The sequence below is a fragment of the Myzus persicae genome, unplaced genomic scaffold (genome assembly GCF_001856785.1).
Source record: "Myzus persicae strain clone G006 unplaced genomic scaffold, MPER_G0061.0, whole genome shotgun sequence".
In the NCBI taxonomy this organism is placed as follows: Eukaryota; Metazoa; Arthropoda; class Insecta; order Hemiptera; family Aphididae; genus Myzus; species Myzus persicae.
Window position 1 is genome coordinate 386,060 of NW_019104044.1, and position 19,647 is coordinate 405,706.

Here is a 19,647-nt window from a genome sequence, read left to right on the forward strand (position 1 = left end):
ATGACGTATAGGAAGTGTCGGTCCGGCCCACCCGGCTGCCCGACGGCAATTGCCGGGGGCCCCGGGGACTGGGATATTTGTCAAGATTGAGAGCCCACAGACAAACTGAAAATATATACATGTAATATTTAAATCACGGCCTATTAGTCTCTCGAGTGGGTCATTACAAATTATTTTTCAACTAACGACAGCGGCGTCTGATTTATTCGACATAATATTGGGCATATTATATCATCAAAATACGTTCTTATACTTTTTTGTACTTCAGTGCACACAAGCCGTAAGTGCGAACAAATATATTTAAAGCTTAACATTTTCAAAACTAAACTTAGCTGATCTTCGACAAACTTACAATATCTGCAGGACCATTTAAATTGTCTGCGCTTGATGAAGAATACACCATAGATCAATTTTTACACAGAGATGAAATTATTAATTTGATAGGATCATGGAGCGAAAGTTTAAAAAAAACTTCTATTTTTAATAATAATTTAAAATGTATTTAATTTATGTAATTTATGTTTGTTGAATTCGGATTTTTCTTTTTGCAATAATATAGGTAGCAATATATTATTTAATATTTAACACGTACAGTAGGTAAAAAATGTGCAAAACATAGTTGGTCATATTTTTTCTTGTGTCGTATTAAAAAGCATTTTTTTAAAGTTCGTACGGGGCGTCGGGGCTCATTAAAAATTGCTGAGCCTGTAGGGGCTCAATCACAAACCAAACCGACACAGTGTATAGTAATATAGTATAGGTAATCATTAGGTATATACAATAATAAAAAACATAGGTACAGTCACCGAATGAAAAAGAAACAAATTATACTTTCGTCCAAAAAACATCGTTTACGGTGTTGACTAACGATAATGTACATTATTACTATATATTATACCTACTTAACTCAATCGATACATCCGATCTATTCAGTTGATTTATCGCACGCTCGGCGATATCGGAAAGCAACGTAAACGTAATATAATCTCATTACGTGGGTGAGTATAGTCCTCGCGCGGGGGACGACGATTAAAAATGCGATAGATCCGTGTGCGCGATACCGTTCCTCGCTCGAGTATATATTATTCTCTCTCGTCATATTAAAATATTTGCTCGCTTTGTGTGCGCATAGCCTCCACCCCACCTTCAGGGCCCGAGGGACGCAAGTCCGTCTCTTGCCGTCGCGTCGTTTGCATATTATTATGATTTAAGGTATATTTTATAATATTATCGTAATAATTAATACCGCACATATTATTATTATTATTATATAGGTAGGCACGTAGCCACGTAGGTTATAATATTATTGTAATTATTTCCGCGGCGACATGCAGGAAATCCCCCGAGAGGAAATAATGGTTCTGGCAGCGCGCGCGCATCGTACGCACACGTATATTATAATATTATTAACCTTACCTACCAGCTACATGGTATACGGGTAGTGTACGGTATTATAATATACAATATATTATATTATACCTACGCCGCTCGGTTTAAGACGAAAGTGGTCTGACCGCTTCAATTCACCTCCGCCGTTCAACCTGTCAAGTCTATATCCTAACCGTACCTATATATACACCATATATTATAACGTATTATCGTACTTGTATATAGGTATATATTATATTATTATGTACGTACGAAGATGATCCGAAAATGAGACGTCTCCGCGACGAGACTGCACAGTATACGCTTCTTAAGGACCATGTAAACCGCTCGACGCTGTTAGATTAAATGTATACATATATATATATGTATGTATAGGTACACGGTCATCGGTCTTTGAATTATTTAAGTGTACATACACATACCCACACACACACACACGCGCATAAATATTACCTATATATTATATATATACACACGATTCTGAAGTCCTCTCGGTTTAACACTATTTAAACGCTATAAAAAATTAACGGGTTCTTTTTCTTCTTTTTTTCCTAATCTTAAGCGTATATCTTCGAGTCTTAAAAACGGATTCGCGCAAAACGGTTAACACTTTTGTACGCATAAATGTACCGTACGCGAGCCGATATATTATTAAGCTATTGCACAACTCGAGGACGTCTTCATAAATATTATTATAAATAGCAATATTATTATAAAATGCATGTTAATAGATAGATCCTACGCACTAAGCTACACTGCTGCTTTGCTGTGGTTTTGTTCAATAATACTATGTATTACATTTAACTATTTAAGAAATTATAGAAAAAACCTTTTTGCCGTACATACAGCCCTCATCGCGAGTGCGGTTTGTAATTTTTTAAGCCCTTTAAAATCGTTTGTCGATAGTTCATATTATAGAAATGATTATTTTATGTTTTTTAGACGTAGATATTATTATTCGCTATAGCTGTATTTAATAACTAAATACGTAGGTAGGCAGGTAGGTCCGTACCTGCCGGAATCGGTATTTTCGTTTTTATTTTTGTTTTTAAAAAACTATTAACGGTTATTAATTCGTTATCCTGTACATAATATTGTAATGAATAACCGTTCTTTTTTTCGCTTATAAATATACAATAAACGATGTTCCTAGGCTGGGTTATCTACATCTATACGGTCCACGGATTTATTATATTGTGATTTTGACAATTTTGATATAGGTACATTAATGATAGTTTATGGCCACAATAAATTAATAATAATAAACATTAGATTAGTTGTTGACAAATGACAATATTAATAAAAAAATAGTATAAGAACTAAAGAACAATATATTTTGAATTATAACGTTTATAATAATAATAATATACCTAATAACACATTGTTTAGTTTGTTAAAAATAACAAAAATAATAATAATGATGAACAAGAATTACCCCTTTTTAATTGCTTGTGTTGTAGATGTGCTTGTAAATTGTGGTTAGTTGAATTTGTTTAATTCAGCAATGAACTATAAACAATCTTGGTACAGACTATATGGACTTTATTTACGTAATAGAAATAAAAGAGGAAATCAAGCTCGATAAACGTTTTTGTTCAATATTATTTAAAAACATTTAAGGCCTAGACCTTTATTTTTAACCATATTTGTTTGCATTCATATTTTTGGTCCTAACGATCCATTATGGTTTTAAAATTATTTATGTTATTTCTAACTGACTTTAGTCATTAGTATCATTATGCATCAATTGGGAGTCTAGTTAAAGCTCGTTTTGTGTTTTTTTTTTTTTTTTTTAACAGGATATAATATGTTATTACTTATTTGTATATACCTAATTAGTAATTACCTACAGGCTACTTATAATAAACATACTTCCCAAAAATAATAAATGACCTCTGCATTTTTGACCTGTGGTGAAATTGTAGATAATAGTCCACTAAATAGTAAATGTAGCGACTATTCTTAAATCATTATATAGATAATTTCGATTAATAAAAATTAAATTCATAAAACTAAGTTGCTTGACCCTAATAAATACGAGTAACGATATAGAAGATTTCGATTATATCGTTTGAGTATCCATGTACGTATACATAATAATTATATAATATATTGGTCACTGCACTCTGCATATCAAGTTAACAAACCAAAAAAAAAAAATTTAACCAATTTAAGAAGTAGTCTACAATTTCCTAAGTATTTTTTATAGGTACAGTGTATCTTTTAAGTAAATCTTAATATTATGTTTTTGATAGGTATATTAGATTTTGTCCATCTCGCTGAACTTGCTAAAAGTTTAATTTTTTGGAAAGTTCCTTTTATGAATTAGGTTTTCTATCCAAAAAAACCTGTACAAATTAGTTTTAGTTTTAAGTCAATACAAATGTACATCGTATGTAGTCGTAATGTACGCCATCGCCAGAGTATGTAAACACGCTTGTGATAACAGTTTATTGTCATATTTATATACTCATGATTGATACAATGATACTAATCGCCAGATAACGATATTATACAGTCTTAATTACAGATATTGAAAATATACTTAACAGTAATTATTATTTTATAATTTTAAACATAATTAAAATGGTCATAAGTTGTCGAAGACGAGTAGAAAACCTTCACCCTTTCCTACTTACCGCTTTCAAGCGAATCCGATAAATTCTCCCGCAGAAACGGGAACTTACTACTTAGAGTAGACAATGTCGTGGAATTGAATCCATTTTATAGCAGATTTGTCGGGAAACAGATTGTGAACATAATACTCATAACAATACTCATAATACTCGATGAAGTATAGTATAATAAGCACTTTCGATTCAAATCGACACAGATTTTCGATCCTGTCGACAAAAATGTTGTCCTTGACCGGAACATTCGACGACCGTGGAAAGACGCAAATGTCTATAGGTGACCCCTTGTTATTAGTTATTACGGCTCGAATACCTACCGTATACGGTTGGATTGTGAATACTAAAAAAATTAAACAACACGAAAATATACACATCGCATAATGACCCGCAGACAATTATAGTGTGTTAACGTGCACGTATAGATGTATGCGGATGGTAATTTGCATAAAAATTTATACTTTTGATATTTTTTTTTATTACTATTATTATTTTGTATTTAACATGAGAAATTACTTTTTTTTTCAGTCGCTCAGCGGATTCTTGATGATGATGACCCAAAACGGCAAGCTCCTATACATATCGGATAACGCCGCCGAATACTTGGGCCACTCGATGGTAAGTACCTATCCGCGATATATAATATGTGCCTAAAGTGAGAGTATTGTAATATTAGCATTTATGTTATCAAGTATGTAAGTCAGAATAAAATCAAAAACCTGAATAGGTTCATTATTATATTATTGTTACATGCAAGCTCTATATTATTAATAATACTTTACGCGACTTTCTCCCTCGGATATAGCCAAACTAGAAACTCTAGATTTTGCAAATGGGTATACCAATCATATCTATATCTGTTATACATATGCATATATGTGTGTCTTTCACAACACTATTGACCTTTTGGGTTCAAACCGATATTATAATATACCTATACGCATATATAGGTATACCTACATAATGCGTACCTATATAGTGTATATAGGTTTATAAACGAAAAAGAAAAAAATCAATTACCTAATTTCTAGACCGGTCCGATTTCCATGTCCGTACGCATTTAAAAAAATATTAAGAACGAGAACTATACAATAATTATGATTTGAAAAAGAAAAAAAATATTGGAAAACGGGTTTTGTGGTCACTGCTAGCCCGTAGGCTCTGCCCGGACGCCCACGCCTTTCACCCGGGCGTACGTACGCGCGCGTATTATACGTACATGTGTCGCTGGTTTCGAGATACCAAAACTGCAGCAACTTTCCGGAATTATAATAATAATAATATTTATTAATGTGCTTTTTTTTTACTGTCCGTCTCCGTCTCCGTCTCCGTTGATTCCGTTCTCTGCTGCAGTGTTTCTCGCTCGCTCGCTCACCTCTATTACGACTGTTAATGGAAAAACGGGTATCGATAATTTATTACTGGTAATTTACCAACGCTATTTTTTTTTTATAAATATATTTTATCTTTTTGTTTTCACACACTGCAAGTATATTATCTTGTTCGCAATGGCAGCGGCGCACAAAGTGCGAACGATGACGAAGTAATATTTATAATTTATTTTGACCAACGAGACACACACACACACCCGAGTATCTCTCTAATTATATAAATATAATATGTATATTGTATGCTAGGACTTTGGCGGTTACGCTGTATTATACATACCAGCTATAATAGCTATATAATACCTATATAATGACATAAATGAAAACCATTGATCGTTCATCGTGTGCAGTGTTCGAATTTTTATAATAACTTTCAGCCGGAAAATCGTCGGTGTAAGCCATCATGATGCAACGCGGTACATGAGTGAAAAGGTACCAATAATGATAATAATATTTTATTCTAATATCTGACAGTAAATTATTTGTTTGCGGGTAATATGCCACGAGATGGAATCGTTAGATCTACATTATAATATTTAATATTGTTTTAAAGGCTTGTGCAACATTTCGGACTCTCGTTGAAATTTAATTTCTTTTTACTGTTAGGAGGTACCTATACGGTACGAGCGGTATGCTTAAGACCCGATACACCACAGTGCTGCAGTAACTCGAACAATTGCTTTTAAATGACTGCCCACGCGAAAATCAAAAACCGCCATCGGGTTTCGAATAGTCATAATGTATATATACCTAATATATAATAACGGGTGCGAGCAGCATTATATGAGATTGAATATCAATAGTCGAAAAATATGCGGCTTACCACCACAGCAGTACAACGCCGACCTTACGTCATATATATATGCATATAAAATTCATAGCGATTTCGATGTTTCGCGGGGAGGGCATCGTTCCTCAGAGGCTGGCTGTACCTACACGGTACGTACATAATATATGTGTATAATATGTATGCGTAGTGAGTACATAGCATATATAGTGAGATATTGTTAAAATTTTCAATTAGCATAATAATATCGAACGTCGGTATCTTATTAGGTTGGTGAAAGTTAATTCGTTTTTGTTTTTGTTTTTTTTATTTTTGCTTCTCCGAAGCCTATATGAAAAACCACTAAACATTGATTGGGCACTACTTAGAGGATATTAAACCGAAGGCAACCGAAAAACCTGCAGCGTGTTCTCCGTTCACTCCTACACGCGCCCGCGTTCGGCCTACTCTTCGCAATCCTACCGTAAACCGCACGCGCCGATCGACCGAATCGCCTACAGATATAATAATATAATATAAAATATAAATACACGCTCGCGTAAGTTATTTAACGTAAAATATTATATTGTAATATTGTATCTTTAAATTTGTCGTAAAAAAAATCTTTTTAGATGAAATATAAAAGTCGGCGGCGTGGCCCTAGACCAGTGTCCAATAATAGTGCGCTCAAATACAGTATTACATTATTATTAAGTCCACTGTGAAATCCGTTTCGAATCCGAAACAATGACGCTCAATGACCCATGCTATGTTGGAGCAAAAGTACAGAACGCAGAGTATATAATTAAACTATTTTATAGAAATCTTGTGTGTTCGTTTGATGGCACGGAAAAATGGCACAAAGGTGCGAATATAAAATATGTACCAGCTATATATGATAAAATATAGGTACTCACCGCGGAATAAGTCGACTTAACGCATGTGTCTAATGCACATATTATGTAGGTTGCCAGTGTTATGAATTATGTGGAAAGATGTGTGAGCACGCGCAGTTCGATATAATATAATATATGGTATACGAAAACGAATCTAGAAAAATATATTATGTTTTAATAGCAGACACGCAATAGTATATATGTATAATATATGACGACGACGCCGTTCTTTTTATTTTATCGTTATTAATCCATCCGAACGTTTCCGAGGGGCTTAACGCCGCCCTCTTGTTATCGCACCTCACACACACACACACCTACTTAACGAGAAAAGCCGGTAACGCTCACCGGCACGATCGCCTTCGATAATAATATTATTATCGACCGCGTAGTCTCGAGTATACGTCTCGCACGGCCCGTATGTGTTCTGTAGACGCGATAGGTGAGATGGCGTGTGTGTGTTCTTCTTTTTGGTGAATCGATAACTAAGCATTTCGTTTTGTAGTTGTTGTTTTATTTTTTTTTTCCACCGTGATAACGTCTATATAATACGGAGAAGGAATGCAGCCGCTTCAGTGATCTCCGAAAATATATAATAAATAATATTATAATATTATATTGACCCGTTTCTCTCCGCGCCACTTCCCACATTTCTTCGAGACTTATCATCCATACACGCGTACCTATATAATGTAATAATTGTGATATTATATCATACTCATATCCCATTTTCTATTGTACATTAAAATATATGTGGCATAACACGTAATATAGGCATTGTACGCATGCGTTTAATTAATATATTACATATAATATTATAGTATTATTAGATTAGCGATAAGAAGAATATAACATTATGTTTAGGTAGACAGGTCGCAGGTTTATGGTACCTACCTAAATCACAGTATACGACGGTGAGCTGCGCTGCGAAAATTTTGTGTGCCATAAAAATAACGTAATTTTTTACTATTAAATGATACTAAATTCTATTATCTCTCATGATCTACATTTAAAACGGCAGTAAAAAATAATTTGTTTAACGACCAATAATTCGCATTTGTAGGTCAAGCTGCGTATATGTACATATGTTCCACTGCTGTATGTATGTAATATTATATTTATAGTGTTTTCTTGGAGCATGCCAAGGGCGAACGGTTATTCAGCTAAAAATTGTGAGCAAATTGCGTACTATTATGTATATTTATTATTTAAACACAAACATAAATGTATATATTATATACGTGCGTGTGTATGTACCTACTTTTAAGTTATTGATTATACGTATACGTCAGGCAGTATGAGCACCTTATGGTATTTACAGTACAAATGCAACAGGCTGCACATGTATGTGTAGTGTGTACAAATTATGTATACAGGGTGTTTTACCGTGTTCGTCCTCGTACATATCCGCCCACCTTCTGCATAATTATTAACCGTTAGTTATAAGTTATAACTTAAGCGTTATGCCTTTTTGAACATACAAAACAGAAATCAATAATTCGACTTTGATAACATTTACATAAATTAATTCAATAATCAGCTTTCTCGTTATATGTATATTATTGAAGTTAACTCATAAACATGAATTACTTTTATATTAGATAAATCAACAGAGTACTATAATTTATAATGATTGTGGACATATATTACAATAAAAACATTTAAAAAAGTAAAGTTAATCAAAAAAAAAGAAGTATTATTGACAGAGAAAATCACCAGTCTTATGAACAGAAAAATATGTGTAATAATAATAATAAAACAGATAAATAAACAAATACTTCTACATAAACACCTACCTACTCAAATCGGTTTCTGCATGCCATCAAATCTATATACCTACACAATGTGACGTGCAGTGCCCGGATGTTTTTACGACGTTCACGTCATGTCGTTTGATGAACGAATTAGCGTCGTATTATATTATGACATTTGCTTTATAAATACTAAATATAGGTATTATAATACCTACCGCGACAACTGATCGATCGAATCACGTCCCGTGAATTTGTCATTGAACATTGTAACTTTAATATATATATAATACATAATATTATATACTCGTAATACACAGTTCTGAACGACACCTACGGCTAACGATGATTTTGTCATTTTCATACTCACAATAATAATTTATCGTTCGTTTTTTAACAGTTGTTTCTTATTTCATTTAGAAAGTAAAAGACTTTAACGCCCAGCTAGACGATTTCGTACATTTTTGTGTTACATGATGGCGACGTTTTCGTGAGATACAGCGAATGCCGAACGCGGTCAAAGTTTCGTCGGCTGCAGGAAAAGAGCACTGCCATCTGATAAGGTTCATTAGGCCGGCGCGACGTTATTTCTTATATACACATATATATAATATATTATACCTATATGTGTACGAGCGTCGCTATTGAAACCGAACATTGGCGCAACGGTCGATTAACGACATTTATTGATTTCTTACCCATAAATCGTCGCCCAACAATATACGTATATAACGCGTATACCCATAATATGGTATATTATATTATACAGTGTGCGCGCCTTATCGCTGTACAGTCATCTTTCTTTTTTTTTAATGCGCATTTTTTACATCTCCTACAAGGACCGCTGCTGCAACGTTCTCAATGGCGCGAGTAAAAAAATTGTATCCTTCCCTCGAACTCTATGGATTAGAAGAGTCCTTTCACTTCCCCGCTACCTCCCCCGCACAAACACGCTTATATATAATATTATACTGTATAACTGAATTACAATATATATAATATATTGTAATAAGATCGAATCCATAAATGAAGGTATACTATATATATTATATTATTATAGTATATTAAGTCTTATATAATGCGTATATACACGTAGCAAACGTCCGAGCACCTCTTCTGACTTTTTATTTTTCATCACGAGCAAGCGATTATCTGTGAACATTTAAATTAGCTCGACTACCTATATGTACCCATACGTCAGTATGTAAAAGTTTTTCTAATAATTTTTACGCTTAAAATGTATAGAATTTTTAATAATTTAATTGCAGTGTTTTATGTTTAGATAACACGGTAAACATACTATAAGTACGAAAAATCTGATCGTTTTATCTTATCTCATCTCTTTTTGAAATGTTTCGTTATACTTCCACTATCACCGGCGGTGGGTGGTGTGAATTATCTTTTATATTATATAGAGACCTATAGTCACATCGCACACCTATATAATACTGGTGTACATACTGCATGGTTATCCGAATGCTACGATGTACATACAACTGGAGGGTATAGATATTGCATAAAAATGATATACCTACATGGCTAGATCCATTATAATTCTTACCAAACTTGCGGCGAAACTAATTGTTTGACCTGTACCTATAACGGGTGATCCAAATTACGTAAGACACTCATTATTTCTTAAACTATACAAACGTTTTTGAAAATATTTTTTTATAAATTTTAAGCAGTCAAACAAAATTTTAAATTTTTTTAGAAATATCTATTTTGAAGTACCTATCTCTATTTCGTACATAAAAAAATTTGGATGAGTAACTTATGAGTTATAATAAGTAATTACAATAAAATTTTGATGAGCATATTTGAGTGGTCCAAAAATGTTGGTCCTCTACCTAATCTAAACTTAACTTATAAGTTTTAACTAATAAACTAAGAACTTGTCCGAAATTTGAATATTATAGATCAAAATATTACTAATAATATTCCGCTTAGGAGGAATAAAATGTTTTTTTTTCATTAAAAAGAATACAAAACTTAAAAATATAAAAGCGATAGAATATATTTTAAAATATACATTTTTTTCCAAAAAAATATTTGTATAAATATTTATTTTTGAAATAATGAGTCTCTTACGTTAAACGGGTATAATATAACGTATATACGTATACACATTTATTATACAAAATACTGTAGGTAATATGATTATTACGGATAACCGCTACGGTAACGCTTACGATGTGCTGCAGGCGGTTGAGAGTCTTTGTCACTATCGCGAAATCGTTATTTGTAGAGGGTAGTCCTCGACAACGTACTGAATCTGAAATAACGCGCGGTTGCAAATTTCGGTAACCGGACGCATAGATGAGTGTTATTATTACGCTGGTCGGACTGTCATACTGACTGTCATTCTAGGCATACCACAACTACCAGTGGAGAATACGAATTGCCGGTTTACGATGACGGTCTCACCGCGGTAACTGGTAAGTATAACAGTATATTATGCGTATATACTGCAAGAACGCGGTACGCAACGTCCTTTGTCGGCACAATATGTAGGCATAGGTTGGGTTTGGAGGTGCCTTCCTAATACCTATGTGTATTAACCTGCAACAGTACTACGGTCGTATTATCATATTAGAATTTTAATAAAAAAATAATATTATACATACTTGGCTGTGTGTGTAATACGCGATAACGTGTAAAATCCAAAGCGGTACCTTGGACCGCGAGTACGTGATCGAACGCTAACAAGACGAATTCCCGCTGCAGTCAAAGGTTATATTATATTGTGTAGTGTGTACCTATATATTGTTTTGCACGGACAGGCGGCGTTGTCGATGATGATGATCTTGCCGCCGCCGTTCTTCTCGAAAAACCCGCTCCATCGGTTTCCTTGTTTGTGTGCGGTGGTCGAAAATTATTATTTCGTTTCCTTTTAATTGATCGTTTATCGTAAAAATTAACATCGAAACTGGTTTAGTTATTATAATATTATTATTATTATTACGTTGCCATTATTTTTATTATTATTGCTATTTTTATGACTATTATTATTACTGGCATCGGCGGCATACGATCGTTATACGCGGCGGAGGAGGAGTTGGTCGAGTGCAGTACTCCTAAAGGATGCGTCTTTTAAGTCCGGTTTTATTCGGATGTACTCACTGCTGCAGCAGTATAATAATAATAATAATAATACTGTGTGTATTTATTGTACTCACAAACACAAATATACATTAGCTATATGTATATTTATATTTAATACAATAGCTGTGACCGTATAGTAACATAATATTATGATAAATTATTATTATCCTAATTAGATTTATGTATATTGGCGAGCGGAAACAGGTCTCATACTCTCATAGATGTTTTGAATTAGACGCACTCACGCGTAAACATAGTTATTAAATACATTTTCCCCTCCAATAAAAATAAACAAAATACAATAACTCTTTAAAGTTTTCAAATTTAATGATGGATGAGCTCACTTATATTCATACATGATACATAATACATAGCTATCTATGAGCGTCTGTCAGCGTGTCTTCTACTCGACTTCTAAAACAGTTTAAAATGTTTAAATAACTAGGTAGGTACGTGAAAGTTATTAATTTATTATTTATTATTATATTATAGTATAAAGCGTGTAATCTCTTCGTTCTATAAATAACAATGATAGCGTCTTCTATTCGTTCTCCAATAAATTTAATGTATCGATACATCGAGGATCGACAGTAAATAATATATGTTGTACGGCAGACACACGATTCGGTCATTCGGAAAATATCAGAAAATTCTAATTTTCCTGCATATATTATGATATGATATGATTTTATTATGCGCGACTTGTGCTGCACGCGTGGAATATCGAAAATAGTTATTCAAAAGATAGGTATAGGTACACTTACACAATTTATTATTACATTGTTAACTTGGTTATAGGATATTGTAGAGACCGTTTTTCATTGACTTGTTCTGATAACGTTCTCGTACGTATTAAATAACACTATGTGTACAATATATAACGCAGAGACAATACTATATAATACCGCAGACTAGACGCATATAATATGTAACCCGCGAGTTCAAGTATAAACTTTGATAAATATTCAAACAATAGAAAACAATCGAGTACATTTTTTTCCCGTATGCAAAAAAAATCTGCATTCAGTGCAGCATATATCACTAATGCGAAGATGAATTCGCGTCGTGGCTTTCTTTGGCAAATGAACCCATACGAACAGCGTGTACGTTGTAGGTACCTACCTATATGCGCACTATGTGCATTGTTTGCCTCCTACTGGTTTATTTTTTCATCTTGTTGTTATTATTATTTTTTTCCTCTTATTTTTATCCTCCATCTCCTCTCTTCTACCGCTTCTTTTTTTCACTTCTACTGCAGAATTTATCGGAAAGCGTTGTTCGACCGATCTTCACCACGGCCATTTCCCTATATTGTTCAATATATCCATACATAAATCCGCTAATGAGGTTAATTAAGCCGTCTAGCCTCGGGACAGTCGAGCTGCGGTATAGGGGGGAGGCAAATCGAAAAGGCTCCTCATCAGATAGAGATCGACGAGACAACGACAAGGTACAAATAATACAAGTTGGCCGCGAAAAAAAAGGTAGAGATACCCGTAATGCGTAAGATTGAGGTACACGGGTAAAAATAAAAATAAAAACAACACAAAAAAATGAATAAAAAAAAAGTAACCAGATCATGAGAAACTAGAGATTTCCCATCGAGATAAACGCCATTTTTCCAACAGTCGCGCCGGGCACGTTCTAACCATGATTACGTGTAGGCAACCCCTCTCCCGCTCATATATGTAATATAGGTATATATTATATACGTATATGCGGTTTATGTGTATTATTATAAACTACCGAGCCAATTTAACGCGCGCAAACCTTGTATATATTAAGGGCATCGTGAACCTGCGCTTTTGGAACCGATACTGAACGCGTGTAAATTAAAACGCGTCATCGTATATATACGCGCCCATACTGCGGCGCATAACACGACCATTATCGTAAGAGTTTATACCAGCGAAGAGGACACCTGAGGATCTGGTTCAACTTCAAATACAAATTACGTTTTGAACGCGCAACCGTGCACGGGTAAACTAGTTTTTAAACACACATAAACACAAACGAGACCATGATATTTTTGAGACTATAAAGTATATAGGTACTTACCATAAAAAAATAAAATACACGTGTATTTAATTCGCAGATAAACGCCGAAAACCGGCGAGCATCAGTCAAGATGAGCGTATATGCCTTTGTAATATATAAATCTAGAGGGGTGTTAGATCTTTTACTATAATAGTTACCTATGTTTGTATATTTTTCGGCTTTTATTTGCAATATGTTTGGCCGACGACTGTTCAATGTTTGTATCATATAATATTGCATGGTTGTAACCGCTGTGCAGTGACCACTTGTGCGGGCTGAAAGTTTACCACAATAACTTACGTGTTGTCCCCGTCTTACAATGATTGTACAACATAGCAAAAACTGTTTTGCGTGGGATGACTTTACCCCTTCGATGTTTGTATCAGAATCACCAACATTTTTAAATGAGAAGACGTGTCGCAATCTTATTTTTTTTTTTTTTTATAGAACTATCCAGTGGCAAGTATATTTTAATAATTAAATGAAAAAAAATATAAAAAACTATCATTTTAATTTTAGTTTTGTTAACTAAATAATGAAAACTCTTCAACATAATTAAAGTTCTTCTTTATATTTTGTTAAGTGTTGATTATTTTATAGTAAGTATAGTGCTAGAAAAAAGTTGTCCCGCTCAAAATAGTTTTTAAATAAAATGCCTAGACTTGTACATTTGTAAGACGGAGACCATTCGACACATTCGGATGTGGTGTTCTCTTTAAAACGAAAAATAAATGTAGGTCACGTTTAATCCCATATTTTATATTTATTGAAATCGCGATCACTTCAGGATCGATTAATATTAAATATATTACCTTATGATATTTTATGACACATCGCGACTAATACCATATAGTACGTTTGTCAACGGAATATGGTTCTCACGAAGGAAACGTGTCAAAACAACTGTAACGAATTTATAACGACTTGAGTCGGTGTATAATATAACTTCCTGCAGGACGCGTCTTTACATTACAATTTAGAGTAATGTACGACATTTTTTTTGTGTACACTAAAGTGAAGGAAAAAACCCGAAATGAATAAGGTACACCTATAATTGTTTTATCTCAGCGGTCATATCTTTTCACGTAGGTAGGGAACGGCACCGTCCAATTAGGTACTCGTATAATACCGTTTTATGTATTTTACTTCACTCGGTTTCCCTCGGCAGCATTCCCGAATTCGATTGCGTAACGATAAAAATTATTTTCATTCAAAAACAAAATTTGCTGACACGCGTCGTCGTCGTCGGCCCATTGCTGCAGGCACGTCACATTCGCATTATAATTATAAATAGAGTTAAGTACTTACAAGTCACCACTCGCCAAGTGATTCATCATCATCATCGCAGTCGTTCCCTCGCATGTTATACGACAGACGAAATAAAAAACCGTTTGTACCGACCCACGCAACTCATTTGCCCTTATTCGGTCGGTCTTGAGCATTTCCATATAAATTGATAAATTTTTTCTCCTCGCGTCCGCACGTATTTTTATTTTTTTTTTTTGGTTTTTATTATAATATTACGCCGAGGTTCGTTTTGCGGCACGCACACTATATCAAACAAACTCGAAAATATTAGCATACCGCAGGACTGCTAATGACGCGAACGAGAGTATCGTAAGTCGTAACATTATACACACGGCATACTTAAGACGTATACACGACCTACCTTTCTGCTTCTGTACTTACATATTATCATAGAACAATAATATAATATAATATAATAAGATTATACTGCTTGCGCGGTTCAGACGTTGTGCGTAATATTCGCACATATTTCGAGCGACACTGGTGATGGCGGTCGCGTATATACGACGTTTTTGATATACATACCTAGGTAGTATAATAGTAGGTAGGCACCTACTTGGTATTTAATATACCATGGTAACTTGCACTTATAACAATATGTCCCGGACCGTCACGTTTCATGGAGGAAGATGATAATAATAATAACGTATTACAGTCTGTGTTACACGACAATAATATATTATGTATTATTTGCATGCACTACATGCGTGAATCGAAAGGAGAAAAATAGAAATATGTCACCGCACGTGTCGGTTTCGGGTTACGGTCCAGAAAAATCGAATGACAAATGGAAATAATTTTCGCTGCCGAGTCTCTCATAATATTATATTGATATACATATATACGGTTCGTATTATTATTATTATTATTTTCTGTCCCACGTCGCAGTTAACCGAATAGTGTTTCACGCAGTACCGCGACTGCCGTTCGACTTCTTCGAATTATTTATTAATATTATAATATATAGTGTGTTATGATATAATATGCGATTATGATAATATCACCGCGCGTGTCCGTGTATACATTTCGTCGGACGCATTGCAGTTCGCCGGCGATCATTTGGAAAAAAGCGTTAAGGCGATCGTCTTACAGACATATAATAATGTATGGAGTGTAAGTGCATTGCGATATTTTAATATAACAAACTATAAAGTGTAGGTATACTCGTGAAACGCATATAGGTACAACAATATTAATATAATCTCTACTTAAATTACCCACTGCACAATGGTATATTTATGTATAGGTACCTATTACCAGTATTACCAATATAATATATAAATAGTGTATATATACGCGCGATACGACGACGTATACCCGCGAAGAGAGCCCGCGGGTAGACCAAGAAACAACCAGCCGTTTAATTTATAGTACAAACAATATGATATTATTATGCATATACCTAGTTGAATATTATATTATAAACCTAGTAATATTATTAAGGAACGATGTAAATTGTGCGACAAATCGTGTTATTTGAGTATAATATTATACAATCCTTTCCCGGTGATATTCTTACGGGCATGACGTTAACCCGCGGTACCCACATATTATAATATAATAAAATGACACGAATAGGTGTAATACATTATGTATTACATATTTTTACACGATATTTGTCACTTTCGCGACGTATACAATAACCATTAACCACTATCAATTATTATTCAGAATACTCACTAAATTATCATCAGGCTTTCAGGCCCCACCTTCACCGCGAATTGAAGACAAAATAGCTTCGAGGTGTTTTGTTATGTGTGTGATGATTGTAATATAATTTTATAATTAATTATGCGGAATCAAAACATTACGCGATGATATATTAAATTAATTGCCCCCCCCCCCGCTCCAGGGTACACTCACACTGAGCGCTGCAGCACATTTGTTATTAAATTAATATATTATATTATACAGCCGCGCACACTTAAATCGACGGAAATGTTATTTATGGAGAGAATAAAAAAACCGTTGCTCGCAGCCGCGGTGACATCGTAATTTTCCGTACAGACGAACACGTCGTATATATTATCATTTTTTTTCCTCTTCAATTGCCGCGAGATAAGTGTTTTTTATGACCGGATCGCCGCCCGCTGCGCGCAAAACGTTGTTTTTTCTAATTTTTTACCCGATATCGGTAAAGTTGTGTGTTTTTACCCGTGTACACAACATAATAATATAATACACAATATATAACGCGAAACGCCATTATAATAATATATACTATCATATTATATACGACACGTTAACCCGCCATACCTGTACGCTCACACTCACACGCACGCGCGTATAGACTTTCACTGCGCGGTGTACAAAAGTTCGCAAGCGGAATTATATTATACAGGTTTGTTAGAATGCGAAGAGTCGCGACGGACGCGAAAAATATAAATAAATAAAACCAGTAAAAAATAAAATGCAACCGGCAACTAACGTTGTATATATACTATATAGGTACATAAATATATATAGGTATAATAGGTATATAGTATTAATGTATTATAGATAGGCTGCTGCAATACATCGTATAATATATATGACTTAGGTGTTGCGAGGAAGCGCGGGCTCCAGGTACATATAGCTATAAAATAATAATAATAATATGTGAGCCGCACGTGTAACTCGTCTGTTCGGTAGCCGTATAATATACAATAACGCAAATAAGGACCGATTGGTTAATGGTTTTTTACACTCCCGCGTGTACCTACTACCTACCTATAATATATATTATATTATGCATTATACACACTACACGTATGTATATAATATATAACACGCGCCAACGTCGTTTTCAATTGATCGGACGAAACGGCGTGTCTATAACCGCGCGGTTTATCTTTTCGGATTCGGTACGATCATATTTTTTCCTTTATCTCTCCGCCTCATCCATCGCGATCGTCGTCGTCGCCGTCGCGGCCTAGTCGAAGTCGTCGTTATAGGCCACGTTGATTTATCACTTCGCAATACGTCATTGTCATTCGCTGGAAATTACTGTACCTACCTATCATTTATATATGTACAGGTACCTACAGACAAACGTTATATACCAAACGCGGTATTGTATATATATATATATATATAGGTGCGGCGGTAGGTCCGTGCGCCGATCGGTCAACGACTAACCTGCAGTGGTGTGGTCGCCCCCTCCCCCACAACATCCATTGGATCTAGGAAATGTGATTTCGTATATTAATTATTGATATATCGAAAATGGTTGGGAACGATGACCAAAATAATTTTAGGTATCTATACACGTATTTTGTAGTTTCAGTTATTCTGTTATTTCATGTTATCAAATCCCTATTAAACACGAGAAACATTTGTTTTTTTTATAGGTTATAGGTATACTTAAATATCACTTATTGATTTTCACAAATCTAGTGTACCACTGGTATTAGGTTATACCAAACATTATTTATTATTTAAAAGAAAACGTCCCTTAAACATGTGTGTTTTATTTTAACTACGTCTGGAGACTTCAGGTTCTATTTATTCATTCATCATTGTGTAATATAACAGCCAATAGGTACCTACCCAATTATATTCCGTTGATTCTTACTATGTAAGCCGAATGTTAATGTCGCAAATTGTTCATAGTCTCGAACTCAATATTGAAATCCCTTTAAAATAATTAAGATTTCAATAAAACTTAAAGTAATCTGAACATTTTTCCCATAACATAACGATAATTTAGTATACAAACACAAACCTATGTATTGACGTGGCATAAAATTAATAATTATATAATATTCATGACTCAACATTTGAAGTCCCGTTAGCTCGTAGCACACATTTTGAAATGCCACTATGCCCATGACAATATTATTATAATCATTAGGCGGACGGGGAATATTTGGAGCGATTTTTTTTATTTGTTCACAATAAGTCATAACTGTGTTAAGCTTAAATTTTAAGATACGTAGTGCAAAGTTTCAAATCATGTGTCTACTATATATTTTAATTTTGAGTAATCACCCATTTCAAGTACATTTTTGTACAATTTTAATGTAATTTATGTTATTATTTTCAAATACTTTTTACTCGCTCTATAATTGTTTATTGAACAAATATTATTATACCAGTGATCATACATTATTTGTGTGAATTCATTGTAAACTGTTTTTAAACTTTGATTCTTAGTAGCTGTAAACTTTTAGTTTGGAATTTTAAATATTTTTATATGGTTTCATACCTAGTATCTACTGCATTATTTATTTTTCACACGGCCCTCGTTATAATACTTTAAAGGATATTATCTATAATGTTCATAATTTAAACACTAAACAAGTATTTAATCAAAGTGCAGAGTAATAATTAAAAATATCCACCTTGTTAAACATTTTCCTATCAACATTTAAAAAAAAAAAAGTCTTCTTTAGAAAA

At 33.9% G+C, this 19,647-nt stretch overlaps 1 protein-coding gene across 1 annotated transcript in view; it reads left to right on the forward strand.

Moving 5' to 3' along the window:
• LOC111037960 (neuronal PAS domain-containing protein 4A-like) overlaps positions 1-19,647 on the forward strand; it is a 136,921-nt gene that overhangs the window by 90,510 nt on the left and 26,764 nt on the right. Inside the window, exon 4 of the mRNA XM_022320838.1 lies at positions 4,548-4,637. Coding sequence (XP_022176530.1) covers positions 4,548-4,637 — 90 coding nt within the window. The remainder of the gene's footprint in view (positions 1-4,547; positions 4,638-19,647) is intronic.